Below are 14,603 nucleotides of genomic sequence, written 5' to 3'. Positions count from 1 at the left end.
AGGCCCGATTAACCAGGCGTGGCCCTGAAGACCCGCCTGGTGTAGGGGGAATCATGCTCTCCTGGACAAAGTGGTCAGCCCAGGGTCCTATGGCTAGCTGTCCTGCCCAGAGCCCCCATCATACCAGTCAAAAGCCCACGAAATCCTGGCATGTGGAGTGTTCTGGTCCCAGCCGAGCCTCTGTGGTTTTTGGATGCCTAGGAAGGATTTCTCACCCCCTCCCCCCAGGGCCCGATTAACCAGGCGTGGCCCTGAAGACCCGCCTGGTGTGGGGGAATCTTGTTCCCCTGGACTAAGTGGTCAGCCCAGGGGTCCTATGGCTAGCTGTCCTGCCCAGAGCCCCCAACATACCAGGCAAACACACCAAGAAATCCTGGCATTCGGAGTGTTCTGGGCCCAGCCAAGGCTCTGCAGTTTTTGGATGCCTAGGGAGGAATTTCTCACCCCCTCCCCCCAAGGCCCGATTAACCAGGCGTGGCCCTGAAGACCCGCCTGGTGTAGGGGGAATCATGCTCTCCTGGACAAAGTGGTCAGCCCAGGGTCCTATGGCTAGCTGTCCTGCCCAGAGCCCCCATCATACCAGTCAAAAGCCCACGAAATCCTGGCATGTGGAGTGTTCTGGTCCCAGCCGAGCCTCTGTGGTTTTTGGATGCCTAGGAAGGATTTCTCACCCCCTCCCCCCAGGGCCCGATTAACCAGGCGTGGCCCTGAAGACCCGCCTGGTGTGGGGGAATCTTGTTCCCCTGGACTAAGTGGTCAGCCCAGGGGTCCTATGGCTAGCTGTCCTGCCCAGAGCCCCCAACATACCAGGCAAACACACCAAGAAATCCTGGCATTCGGAGTGTTCTGGGCCCAGCCAAGGCTCTGCAGTTTTTGGATGCCTAGGGAGGAATTTCTCACCCCCTCCCCCCAAGGCCCGATTAACCAGGCGTGGCCCTGAAGACCCGCCTGGTGTGGGGGGAATCATGCTCTCCTGGACAAAGTGGTCAGCCCAGGGTCCTATGGCTAGCTGTCCTGCCCAGAGCCCCCATCATACCAGTCAAAAGCCCACGAAATCCTGGCATGTGGAGTGTTCTGGTCCCAGCCGAGCCTCTGTGGTTTTTGGATGCCTAGGAAGGATTTCTCACCCCCTCCCCCCAGGGCCCGATTAACCAGGCGTGGCCCTGAAGACCCGCCTGGTGTGGGGGAATCTTGTTCCCCTGGACTAAGTGGTCAGCCCAGGGGTCCTATGGCTAGCTGTCCTGCCCAGAGCCCCCAACATACCAGGCAAACACACCAAGAAATCCTGGCATTCGGAGTGTTCTGGGCCCAGCCAAGGCTCTGCAGTTTTTGGATGCCTAGGGAGGAATTTCTCACCCCCTCCCCCCAAGGCCCGATTAACCAGGCGTGGCCCTGAAGACCCGCCTGGTGTAGGGGGAATCTTGCTCTCCTGGACAAAGTGGTCAGCCCAGGGTCCTATGGCTAGCTGTCCTGCCCAGAGCCCCCATCATACCAGTCAAAAGCCCACGAAATCCTGGCATGTGGAGTGTTCTGGTCCCAGCCGAGCCTCTGTGGTTTTTGGATGCCTAGGAAGGATTTCTCACCCCCTCCCCCCAGGGCCCGATTAACCAGGCGTGGCCCTGAAGACCCGCCTGGTGTGGGGGAATCTTGTTCCCCTGGACTAAGTGGTCAGCCCAGGGGTCCTATGGCTAGCTGTCCTGCCCAGAGCCCCCAACATACCAGGCAAACACACCAAGAAATCCTGGCATTCGGAGTGTTCTGGGCCCAGCCAAGGCTCTGCAGTTTTTGGATGCCTAGGGAGGAATTTCTCACCCCCTCCCCCCAAGGCCCGATTAACCAGGCGTGGCCCTGAAGACCCGCCTGGTGTAGGGGGAATCATGCTCTCCTGGACAAAGTGGTCAGCCCAGGGTCCTATGGCTAGCTGTCCTGCCCAGAGCCCCCATCATACCAGTCAAAAGCCCACGAAATCCTGGCATGTGGAGTGTTCTGGTCCCAGCCGAGCCTCTGTGGTTTTTGGATGCCTAGGAAGGATTTCTCACCCCCTCCCCCCAGGGCCCGATTAACCAGGCGTGGCCCTGAAGACCCGCCTGGTGTGGGGGAATCTTGTTCCCCTGGACTAAGTGGTCAGCCCAGGGGTCCTATGGCTAGCTGTCCTGCCCAGAGCCCCCAACATACCAGGCAAACACACCAAGAAATCCTGGCATTCGGAGTGTTCTGGGCCCAGCCAAGGCTCTGCAGTTTTTGGATGCCTAGGGAGGAATTTCTCACCCCCTCCCCCCCAGGCCCGATTAACCAGGCGTGGCCCTGAAGACCCGCCTGGTGTAGGGGGAATCATGCTCTCCTGGACAAAGTGGTCAGCCCAGGGTCCTATGGCTAGCTGTCCTGCCCAGAGCCCCCATCATACCAGTCAAAAGCCCACGAAATCCTGGCATGTGGAGTGTTCTGGTCCCAGCCGAGCCTCTGTGGTTTTTGGATGCCTAGGAAGGATTTCTCACCCCCTCCCCCCAGGGCCCGATTAACCAGGCGTGGCCCTGAAGACCCGCCTGGTGTGGGGGAATCTTGTTCCCCTGGACTAAGTGGTCAGCCCAGGGGTCCTATGGCTAGCTGTCCTGCCCAGAGCCCCCAACATACCAGGCAAACACACCAAGAAATCCTGGCATTCGGAGTGTTCTGGGCCCAGCCAAGGCTCTGCAGTTTTTGGATGCCTAGGGAGGAATTTCTCACCCCCTCCCCCCAAGGCCCGATTAACCAGGCGTGGCCCTGAAGACCCGCCTGGTGTAGGGGGAATCATGCTCTCCTGGACAAAGTGGTCAGCCCAGGGTCCTATGGCTAGCTGTCCTGCCCAGAGCCCCCATCATACCAGTCAAAAGCCCACGAAATCCTGGCATGTGGAGTGTTCTGGTCCCAGCCGAGCCTCTGTGGTTTTTGGATGCCTAGGAAGGATTTCTCACCCCCTCCCCCCAGGGCCCGATTAACCAGGCGTGGCCCTGAAGACCCGCCTGGTGTGGGGGAATCTTGTTCCCCTGGACTAAGTGGTCAGCCCAGGGGTCCTATGGCTAGCTGTCCTGCCCAGAGCCCCCAACATACCAGGCAAACACACCAAGAAATCCTGGCATTCGGAGTGTTCTGGGCCCAGCCAAGGCTCTGCAGTTTTTGGATGCCTAGGGAGGAATTTCTCACCCCCTCCCCCCAAGGCCCGATTAACCAGGCGTGGCCCTGAAGACCCGCCTGGTGTGGGGGGAATCATGCTCTCCTGGACAAAGTGGTCAGCCCAGGGTCCTATGGCTAGCTGTCCTGCCCAGAGCCCCCATCATACCAGTCAAAAGCCCACGAAATCCTGGCATGTGGAGTGTTCTGGTCCCAGCCGAGCCTCTGTGGTTTTTGGATGCCTAGGAAGGATTTCTCACCCCCTCCCCCCAGGGCCCGATTAACCAGGCGTGGCCCTGAAGACCCGCCTGGTGTGGGGGAATCTTGTTCCCCTGGACTAAGTGGTCAGCCCAGGGGTCCTATGGCTAGCTGTCCTGCCCAGAGCCCCCAACATACCAGGCAAACACACCAAGAAATCCTGGCATTCGGAGTGTTCTGGGCCCAGCCAAGGCTCTGCAGTTTTTGGATGCCTAGGGAGGAATTTCTCACCCCCTCCCCCCAAGGCCCGATTAACCAGGCGTGGCCCTGAAGACCCGCCTGGTGTAGGGGGAATCATGCTCTCCTGGACAAAGTGGTCAGCCCAGGGTCCTATGGCTAGCTGTCCTGCCCAGAGCCCCCATCATACCAGTCAAAAGCCCACGAAATCCTGGCATGTGGAGTGTTCTGGTCCCAGCCGAGCCTCTGTGGTTTTTGGATGCCTAGGAAGGATTTCTCACCCCCTCCCCCCAGGGCCCGATTAACCAGGCGTGGCCCTGAAGACCCGCCTGGTGTGGGGGAATCTTGTTCCCCTGGACTAAGTGGTCAGCCCAGGGGTCCTATGGCTAGCTGTCCTGCCCAGAGCCCCCAACATACCAGGCAAACACACCAAGAAATCCTGGCATTCGGAGTGTTCTGGGCCCAGCCAAGGCTCTGCAGTTTTTGGATGCCTAGGGAGGAATTTCTCACCCCCTCCCCCCAAGGCCCGATTAACCAGGCGTGGCCCTGAAGACCCGCCTGGTGTGGGGGGAATCATGCTCTCCTGGACAAAGTGGTCAGCCCAGGGTCCTATGGCTAGCTGTCCTGCCCAGAGCCCCCATCATACCAGTCAAAAGCCCACGAAATCCTGGCATGTGGAGTGTTCTGGTCCCAGCCGAGCCTCTGTGGTTTTTGGATGCCTAGGAAGGATTTCTCACCCCCTCCCCCCAGGGCCCGATTAACCAGGCGTGGCCCTGAAGACCCGCCTGGTGTGGGGGAATCTTGTTCCCCTGGACTAAGTGGTCAGCCCAGGGGTCCTATGGCTAGCTGTCCTGCCCAGAGCCCCCAACATACCAGGCAAACACACCAAGAAATCCTGGCATTCGGAGTGTTCTGGGCCCAGCCAAGGCTCTGCAGTTTTTGGATGCCTAGGGAGGAATTTCTCACCCCCTCCCCCCAAGGCCCGATTAACCAGGCGTGGCCCTGAAGACCCGCCTGGTGTGGGGGGAATCATGCTCTCCTGGACAAAGTGGTCAGCCCAGGGTCCTATGGCTAGCTGTCCTGCCCAGAGCCCCCATCATACCAGTCAAAAGCCCACGAAATCCTGGCATGTGGAGTGTTCTGGTCCCAGCCGAGCCTCTGTGGTTTTTGGATGCCTAGGAAGGATTTCTCACCCCCTCCCCCCAGGGCCCGATTAACCAGGCGTGGCCCTGAAGACCCGCCTGGTGTGGGGGAATCTTGTTCCCCTGGACTAAGTGGTCAGCCCAGGGGTCCTATGGCTAGCTGTCCTGCCCAGAGCCCCCAACATACCAGGCAAACACACCAAGAAATCCTGGCATTCGGAGTGTTCTGGGCCCAGCCAAGGCTCTGCAGTTTTTGGATGCCTAGGGAGGAATTTCTCACCCCCTCCCCCCAAGGCCCGATTAACCAGGCGTGGCCCTGAAGACCCGCCTGGTGTGGGGGGAATCATGCTCTCCTGGACAAAGTGGTCAGCCCAGGGTCCTATGGCTAGCTGTCCTGCCCAGAGCCCCCATCATACCAGTCAAAAGCCCACGAAATCCTGGCATGTGGAGTGTTCTGGTCCCAGCCGAGCCTCTGTGGTTTTTGGATGCCTAGGAAGGATTTCTCACCCCCTCCCCCCAGGGCCCGATTAACCAGGCGTGGCCCTGAAGACCCGCCTGGTGTGGGGGAATCTTGTTCCCCTGGACTAAGTGGTCAGCCCAGGGGTCCTATGGCTAGCTGTCCTGCCCAGAGCCCCCAACATACCAGGCAAACACACCAAGAAATCCTGGCATTCGGAGTGTTCTGGGCCCAGCCAAGGCTCTGCAGTTTTTGGATGCCTAGGGAGGAATTTCTCACCCCCTCCCCCCAAGGCCCGATTAACCAGGCGTGGCCCTGAAGACCCGCCTGGTGTGGGGGGAATCATGCTCTCCTGGACAAAGTGGTCAGCCCAGGGTCCTATGGCTAGCTGTCCTGCCCAGAGCCCCCATCATACCAGTCAAAAGCCCACGAAATCCTGGCATGTGGAGTGTTCTGGTCCCAGCCGAGCCTCTGTGGTTTTTGGATGCCTAGGAAGGATTTCTCACCCCCTCCCCCCAGGGCCCGATTAACCAGGCGTGGCCCTGAAGACCCGCCTGGTGTGGGGGAATCTTGTTCCCCTGGACTAAGTGGTCAGCCCAGGGGTCCTATGGCTAGCTGTCCTGCCCAGAGCCCCCAACATACCAGGCAAACACACCAAGAAATCCTGGCATTCGGAGTGTTCTGGGCCCAGCCAAGGCTCTGCAGTTTTTGGATGCCTAGGGAGGAATTTCTCACCCCCTCCCCCCAAGGCCCGATTAACCAGGCGTGGCCCTGAAGACCCGCCTGGTGTGGGGGGAATCATGCTCTCCTGGACAAAGTGGTCAGCCCAGGGTCCTATGGCTAGCTGTCCTGCCCAGAGCCCCCATCATACCAGTCAAAAGCCCACGAAATCCTGGCATGTGGAGTGTTCTGGTCCCAGCCGAGCCTCTGTGGTTTTTGGATGCCTAGGAAGGATTTCTCACCCCCTCCCCCCAGGGCCCGATTAACCAGGCGTGGCCCTGAAGACCCGCCTGGTGTGGGGGAATCTTGTTCCCCTGGACTAAGTGGTCAGCCCAGGGGTCCTATGGCTAGCTGTCCTGCCCAGAGCCCCCAACATACCAGGCAAACACACCAAGAAATCCTGGCATTCGGAGTGTTCTGGGCCCAGCCAAGGCTCTGCAGTTTTTGGATGCCTAGGGAGGAATTTCTCACCCCCTCCCCCCAAGGCCCGATTAACCAGGCGTGGCCCTGAAGACCCGCCTGGTGTGGGGGGAATCATGCTCTCCTGGACAAAGTGGTCAGCCCAGGGTCCTATGGCTAGCTGTCCTGCCCAGAGCCCCCATCATACCAGTCAAAAGCCCACGAAATCCTGGCATGTGGAGTGTCTGTACTATCTCTTCTACCTCTGCAGGCTGCTACTTGAACCATCTCTATGGCTTCTTTTTTTTTTTTTTTTTTTTAGTTTTTGGGTCACACCCAGCGGTGCTCAGGGGTTACTCCTGGCTGTCTGCTCAGAAATAGCTCCTGGCAGGCACGGGGGACCATATGGGACACCGGGATTTGAACCAACCACCTTTGGTCCTGGATCGGCTGCTTGCAAGGCAAACGCCGCTGTGCTATCTCTCCGGGCCCTCTATGGCTTCTATGTCCTGGGTTTACTCATGGGCAGAGAAAGTTTGAATTAGGGGCCAGAGAGATCATTTATGGGTAAAGGCACTTGTCTTTCATGCGGCCAAGTCTGATTTAAGCTCCGGCATCACATAAAGTCTCCTGAGAACTACTAGGTTCTCAAGTCCAAACATCCTTCTCCTCATGCCCAGAAAAATTAAAATTTAGGGCCTGATAGATAGTACAGTGGATTAGCTGCTTGTCTTGCATGTTGCTAATCTGGATTTGATTTCTGACAACCTGTATGATCCCTCTAAACTCTATCAGGAGTGATCCTGGAGCTCAAAGCCAGGCATAAGCCCTGAGTACTGCTGGGTAAAACCCACTCTCTGGTCCCTGCCAAAAACGAAAAGGAGGATTTTTGTCTGTGATCTAAAACTAGATGAATGAATTAGTTATCTAGTTATCCTTGACATGCCCAAAGTCTTACCCTGTAGCCCCATGGGCTTCTCACCTCACCTGGTTGTCTGGTTTTCTGCCTGTCCAGCAGTGGAGTTCCAAGATGGAAGGGAGGAAGGAACTGAGGTGTCTCAGCCCTAAGAAAGGGGGATGCAGGCCCGGAGAGATAGCACAGCGGCGTTTGCCTTGCAAGCAGCCGATCCAGGACCAAAGGTGGTTGGTTTGAATCCCGGTGTCCCATGGTCCCCTGTGCCTGCCAGGAGCTATTTCTGAGCAGACAGCCAGGAGTAACCCCTGAGCATCGGCAGGTGAGGCCCAAAAACCAAAAAAAAAAAAAAAAAAAAAAAAAGGGGGGGATGCAAAAAAAAGAAAGGGGGTGTCCCAGGAGTTCGGTGAGGGTCCATCAGTGCTAACGATCAAGGTGCTCCTATGTGGCTACTGAAATGTGCCAGAATTGTCTGGACACTGCTGGGCAGGACCTTTCACACACACTGAAGCTCACCCTACTGTCCCCCAGGGCTACCCGCCACTGACCAAGATTCTGGCTCATTTCTTTGGAAAACTTCTGGGCCAGGACATGGACCCACAGAGCAATGTGTTGGTGACCGTGGGGGCCTACGGGGCTCTATTCTACACCTTCCAGGCTTTGGTGGATGAAGGTGATGAGGTAAGTGGACTGGGGGGCAGCGTGGGGGTCTCCCCTACCTGCCAGCTCACACCCTCTGTCTTCAGGTCATCATCATCGAACCCTTCTTTGATTGTTACGAACCCATGACACTCATGGCAGGGGGGCGCCCCGTCTTTGTGTCCTTGAAGCCGGTAAGGATGGTGGCCGGGTGCATCTGGGGTGGTGGGGGGAAGGAGAGGAGGGGGAAGCAGGCCCCTAAGTGTAGTGTTTCTGTACAGTCACCACCACCACTCTACCCCGCAGAGCCCCGTTCAGGATGGAGAAGTGACCTCTAGCAGCCACTGGCAGCTGGATCCCGTGGAGCTGGCCAGCAAGTTCACACCACGCACCAAAGCTCTCGTCCTCAACACACCCCACAACCCCTTGGGAAAGGTACTGGGACAACCCTGAATCCAGGGAGCAGAAGGAGGTGAAAATAGGATTAGAGATGACAGAAGGACAGTTGTGGGGAGAGTCATGGGCAGTTGGTGATTTTGTACATCCACATCCAGTTAGTGAATTTGTACATCAAATGCCATCATATTGTCTATGGCCATGCCAGCCCGATCTCGTCTGATCTCAGAAGCTAAACAGGGTTGGGCCTGGTTAGTACTTGGATGGGAATACCGGGTGCTATAGGCTAAAAAGAAAAAAAAAAATGGCATCATAGTGCTTAAATTATAATTTGTTTCTTTTTTTTGTTTTGTTTTGTTTTTTTGGGCCACACTCGTTAGATGCTCAGGGGTTACTCCTGGCTATGCGCTCAGAAATTGCCCCTGGCTTGGGGGGACCATATGGGATACTGGGGGATCGAACCGTGTCCTTTTCTTGGCTAGCGCTTGCAAAGCAGACACCTTACCTCTGGCGCCACCTCGCAGGCCCCTAATTTGTTTCTTTGTTTGTTTTTGAGTCACATCCTGTGGCGCTCAGAGATTAATCTTGGCTCTTCACTCAGAAATCACTTTTGGCAAGCTTGGGGAACCACATGGGATACAGATGCCAGGGATCGAACCCAGGTCACCCTCCCTGCTGTGCCTCTATATTATAATTTTTTTTGTTTTGTTTGGGTGCTGCACCTAGAGGTGCTCAGGGATTACTGATGGAGTTGTTCAGGGACCCATATGGATGCCAGCAATTGAACCCGGATCAGCAATGCAAGTTAACTACCCACTGTACTATCACTCTGACTCCCCTAAACAAAACACTAAAATTTTTAGCTCCCCTAAAAATTACTATAATATGGACCAGAAAGGTAGTACAGGATTAAGGCACATCCTTGGCCTCCTACTGACTCTGGTTCAAATCTCCAATACCACATATGGACCCCTGAGTATTGCCTGGGATCAATCCTAAGCACAGAGCCCAGGAATAGCCCCTAAACACTGCAGGGTGTGACCCAGGTCCCAAATAATGAAAGGGGGGGTAGAGAGATAGTATAGCGATAGGGTGTTTGCCTTGCACATGGCTGACCCAGGATGGACCTGGCATCCCATATGGTCCCCGAGCCTGCCAGGAGTAACCCCTAAATGTCACCGGGTATAGCCCCCCCCCCCCAAACAACAACAAAACGCAAATAATGGAATGAAACCAGGACATAACAGGCCTAGTGTAAGGTCAGACCTTGCCTCCTGCCCATAGAGGCATTTCCAAGAATGCCTGGAACTTGAGTCTAGGATGAAGGTGCAGTGAGTTGGGGATTCTGAGCCCAGTTTCATTTGTTTAGCTGGGAAAGCCCCCTCCCCTTCTCCTGTTCCTCAGTTCGAGGCCCACTATTACAATATTGGGGGGGTCTGGCCAAGGAGATTCAATATGGGGGAATCTCCTTCCCTTGCTCTGAGCCTCTCCCTTTGTGTCTGTCTGTCTTTCTCTTCTGTCTCTCCCTGCCTACCCCTTCCAGGTTTTCTCCAGGTCTGAGCTGGAGCTGGTGGCCAGCTTGTGCCAGAAGCACGACACTATCTGCATATCTGATGAAGTCTACCAGTGGCTGGTCTTTGATAGCTGTGAACACGTGAGCATCGGTGAGTCCCGGGCCACTGCCTCTCTCCCCTCTTGCCCCCCACAGGCTGGTGACTAGTCCAGGAGCCTGGGCAAGGTGGGGCTGGACTGGCAGGTAGCTGGAGTTTTTCAGGCCACAGCAGACAGTGATCCAGAAAACAGCCTCCAGGTGTGATGAGGCTAAGATTGATGCAGCCAATCCTGACAGTAGCTCGCCAGGAGCAAAGGCCAGAGTGGGGTTTGGGCTGGGCAGGGCTCTGCATTAGGTGTGGGATCCCAGCTCGTTCTCCCTCTGGCTTCTCAGAAAGGAAACAAGGGAGCAGGTTGTAGGGGCCGGAGAGATAGCATGGAGGTAGGGCGTTTGCCTTGCATCCAGAAGGTCAGTGGTTCGAATCCTGGCATCCCATATGCTCCCCTGAGCCTACCAGGTGCGATTTCTGAGCATAGAGCTACGAGTAACCCCTGAGCATGGCCAGGTATGACCCAAACCCCACCCCCCCCAAAAAAAAAACAAGGGAGCAGGTTGGTGGGGGCCTCCCTTGCTTGGGAGGCCCAGTCCCCCTGAGACCCCTGCATCTCTTAACAACTGCTCTCTTGGGCTCTGAGCAGCCTCCCTTCCTGGCATGTGGGAGCGAACGGTGACCATTGGGAGTGCTGGCAAGACTTTCAGTGCCACCGGCTGGAAGGTGAGCCCACAGGGAAGGCGGTCACACCACCACCACCACCACCACCACCACCACCACCACCACCACCACCACCACCACCACCACCACCACCACCACCACCACCACCACCACCACCACCACCACCACCACCACCACCACCACCACCACCACCACCACCACCACCACCACCACCACCACCACCACCACCACCACCACCACCACCACCACCACCACCACCACCACCACCACCACCACCACCACCACCACCACCACCACCACCACCACCACCACCACCACCACCACCACCACCACCACCACCACCACCACCACCACCACCACCACCACCACCACCACCACCACCACCACCACCACCACCACCACCACCACCACCACCACCACCACCACCACCACCACCACCACCACCACCACCACCACCACCACCACCACCACCACCACCACCACCACCACCACCACCCACACCACCACCACCACCACCACCACCACCACCACCACCACCACCACCACCACCACCACCACCACCACCACCACCACCACCACCACCACCACCACCACCACCACCACCACCACCACCACCACCACCACCACCACCACCACCACCACCACCACCACCACCACCACCACCACCACCACCACCACCACCACCACCACCACCACCACCACCACCACCACCACCCACCCCCCCCAGTTGAAGCTTACCTGAGGAGAGCCTCACCCCAGCTGTGCTTCCAATGCAGGTGGGTTGGGCCCTGGGGCCTGATCGGCTCCTGAAGCACGTGCGCACAGTGCACCTGAACTCAATCTATCATTGCCCTACACAGGCCCAGGTGAGGGGGTCCCTAAGAAGGCTCCATGTAGGGGCTGGTCTAACCTGGGAGGAGGGAGGGTGGAGCTCCATGTGGGGAGGCTCACTCAAGGTGGGTGGCCCCCTAAGTGAGAAGGGTCCAGTTTGGGGGGGCATGGCCACCTTGTAGCTAAGCCCAAATCTGAGCTGACCTCTGACCCTTCATAGGTTGCAGTAGCCCGTAGCTTTGAGCGGGAAATGCAGCACTTTGGACAACCTAGCAGCTACTTCTCAAGCTTTCCTCAGACGGTTCAGCACAACAGGGACCACATGATCCACAGCCTGCAGTCTGTGGGCCTGAGACCTATTAAGTCCCAGGGCAGCTACTTTATGGTCGTAGATATCTCTGACTTCAGTGAGTGGGGCAGCCCTGCTGGCTGAGGGGAACGGGCTTGTAGGCTGCCTGCCTGGAGCACAGCTTGTGCTCTGTCCCCCTCTAGAGAAAAAGATGCCTGACTTGCCTGGTGCCCCAGATGAAGCCTTTGACCGTCGGTTTGTCAAGTGGTTGATGAAGAACAAGGTGGGCCAGGCCTCTGCAGGGAGTGTGTCGGGGGTGGTTATAGAGGTTGTGCGCTGCTCAAGGGGGTTCAGCCAGGGAGCTGAGAGGCACAAAGGCAGGTCCGCTTCTATCATGGACTCTGCATTGTGAGCTATTCCACTGGTGCCCAGGGTACCATCAGTGATGAGCACTATGCACGCCAGGCCTCTCAGCATCTCAGGCCCAGAGAGTTTATTTTCTATTTCCTTTTGTTTATTTGTTTGTGGTTTTTTTTTGGTGGGGGGGTACACCCCAGTACTCAGGGGTTACTCCTGCCTCTGCACTCAGAAATCACTCCAGATAGGTTCCAGGGACTATATGGGATGTCAGGGATCGAATCCTGCTTGGCCACATGCAAGGCAAACACCTTACTGCTGTGCTATCTCTTCAGCCCCTCTTTTTTATTTTGTTATGTTTTGTTTGGGGGTTATTTCAACGATGCTTAGGGGTGCTACAAGGGGATTGAACCTGGGTCAACCACTTACAAAGCAAACCACTGTTCCTCTGTACTATTAATCCAGCTTCCAGTGAACCTATTTCTTCTTTAGGCAGGGAGGGTCCATACTTTGATGTACTCAAGGCCTACTCCTGACTCTGCTCAGGGATTTCTCTTGGTAGTATTTGGAAACACTCTGTAGTGATACATACAAGCAAGAGTCTTTCCCACTCTACTCTCTCTGGTCCTTGGAGTCCTTTTTGTTTGTTTTGCTTTTTGGGCCATACCCAATGGCACCCAGAAATCACTCCTGACCTGTGAGGCTCTGGGACTCTATGGGATGCTGGGGATCAAACTCAGGTCAGCCACATGCAAGGCAAACACCCTCCCCACTGTGCTATTTTTTGGGCAGCCTAGTCAATCGAGTTGCCAAGAATTCTTGTTCATCTGGACAAGTGCGAGTTATTGGGAGCTGGCTTATTAGCTCTGAGCCCCTTTCACTCAGGGCTGGGCTTCTGTCCAGCTCTGTCTCTTCTCCCTGTACCCCCACATGCTTGCAGAAGGCATGGGGATGATGTTCTGGGTGGCTTTTCCTCTGCTCTGGACCCAACAGTAGTGTCAGGGTGCAACTGAAGCTCACTCTGCCTCCTGCTCCTGCCCCTGCCCACCCCTCGATTCTTGCACCCCCGTACTGAGCTCCAGACATCTTACTCCCCAGGGCTTGGCTGCTATCCCTGTGTCCGTCTTCGCCAGCTCGTCCCACCAGAAGGAGTTTGACCACTTAATACGCTTCTGTTTTGTAAAGGTAAGTATAGGCCAGGGGAGAACAGCCTGGACTGCCCAGCCCTAGGTCAGAAGGGAGCCCACAGACATCTGTATCCTTGCAGAAAGAATCCACGCTCAAGGCCATGGATGAGAGGCTGCTCAAATGGCGGGAGGAGACTCGGGCCTGAGCCTCGCCTCTGTCCTGTGACCCTCTCAGTGAGGACTTACCCCTGTGCGAGCTGCACCCAGTGGGGGGAGATAGAAAGTCCCAGGAAGATTCGTCTGCCGGGGAAACGAAGGGTCTCCTTGCCATGCTACTCACAGACCCACATTTTGGGGCAGAATGTTTCATGACCTGTGATCTTGGAAGGATTAGAGGGCCCTCAGAAATGACAGGGATCCACAGCGTCTGAGCTTGTCCCCTAGATTCAGTTCCTTACCTCACCTGGACTCAGGGATTTGGGGTGGTTCTCCCCCATAATAAAGGTTTAAATTATTTAGAAACTCAGACTGTCTCTGTTGGGAACTCAGAAAGGGGACACTGCTCATCTCCCCATGGTCTTAGGCAGGTTAAAGCTGCCTGGTATGTGTGTTTGTGAGTACACGCACGAGTATGTGATATTCTGTGTGAGAAAGTGTGTGAGAGAGAAAGACTCAAGTGTCAAAAAAAAAAAAAAAAAAAAAAAACCATCCCATACGGTCTCCCGAGCCTGCCAGGAGCTATTCTGAATGCAGAGCCAGGAGTAACCCCTGAGTGCTGCCTGGTGTGGCCCAAAAAGAAAAAGAAAAAGAAAACAAAACAAAAAAGAAAGAAAGGAAATTCTCTTGTCTGGAGATAAATGGATGGGACTATATTCAGCTGAGAAGCTTCTGCACCTCAAAGGAAATAGTGACAAGGATACAAAGACCACCTACAGAATAGGAGAAACTATTTATCCAATATCCATCAGATAAGAGGCTATATCTAAGATATACAAGGTACTGACAGAACTTGATAAGAAAAAAAAAATCTAACCCCATCAAAAAATGGGTAGAAAATGGGCCAGAGTGGTGGTGCAATCGGTGGTGTGTCTGCCTTGCACATGCTAACCTAGGACGAACCATGGTTCGATCCCCTGGCATCCCATATGGTTCCCCAAGCCAGGAGCGATTTCTGAGTGCATAGCCAGGAGTAACCCCTGAGCGTCACCGGATGTGGCCCAAAAACAAAAATAAAAATGGGGAGAAGAGGGGTCGGAGAGATAGTATGGAGGTAAGGCATTTGCCTTTAATGCAGAAGGTCATTGGTTTGAATTTTGGCATTCCATATGGTCCCCCGAGCCTGCCCAGAGCAATTTCTGAGTGTGGAGCCAGGAGTGACCCCTAAGCACTGCTGAGTATGGCCCAAAAAGCAAATATAAAATAAAATAAAATTTAAAAAATGGGGAGAAGTGAACAGACACTTCCTC

At 55.6% G+C, this 14,603-nt stretch overlaps 2 protein-coding genes across 3 annotated transcripts in view; both read left to right on the top strand.

Moving 5' to 3' along the window:
- The window catches only part of KYAT1 (kynurenine aminotransferase 1), a 48,831-nt gene extending 35,172 nt beyond the window's left edge, over window positions 1–13,659 (top strand). For both annotated transcript variants that reach the window (XM_049774047.1, XM_049774048.1), the window contains 10 exons: window positions 7,745–7,894; window positions 7,960–8,046; window positions 8,159–8,287; window positions 9,792–9,912; window positions 10,499–10,575; window positions 11,310–11,399; window positions 11,585–11,771; window positions 11,857–11,936; window positions 13,109–13,195; window positions 13,278–13,659. In XM_049774047.1, coding sequence (XP_049630004.1) covers window positions 7,745–7,894; window positions 7,960–8,046; window positions 8,159–8,287; window positions 9,792–9,912; window positions 10,499–10,575; window positions 11,310–11,399; window positions 11,585–11,771; window positions 11,857–11,936; window positions 13,109–13,195; window positions 13,278–13,343 — 1,074 coding nt within the window. In that variant the 3' untranslated portion in view covers window positions 13,344–13,659. The remainder of the gene's footprint in view (window positions 1–7,744; window positions 7,895–7,959; window positions 8,047–8,158; window positions 8,288–9,791; window positions 9,913–10,498; window positions 10,576–11,309; window positions 11,400–11,584; window positions 11,772–11,856; window positions 11,937–13,108; window positions 13,196–13,277) is intronic.
- ZER1 (zyg-11 related cell cycle regulator) overlaps window positions 1–14,603 on the top strand; it is a 253,222-nt gene that overhangs the window by 133,255 nt on the left and 105,364 nt on the right. The window lies entirely within an intron of this gene.

Source organism: Suncus etruscus, chromosome 5, assembly GCF_024139225.1.
Source record: "Suncus etruscus isolate mSunEtr1 chromosome 5, mSunEtr1.pri.cur, whole genome shotgun sequence".
In the NCBI taxonomy this organism is placed as follows: Eukaryota; Metazoa; Chordata; class Mammalia; order Eulipotyphla; family Soricidae; genus Suncus; species Suncus etruscus.
The sequence above is the reverse complement of the archived record's forward strand: the minus strand, read 5'-3'. Positions and strand labels throughout refer to the sequence as shown.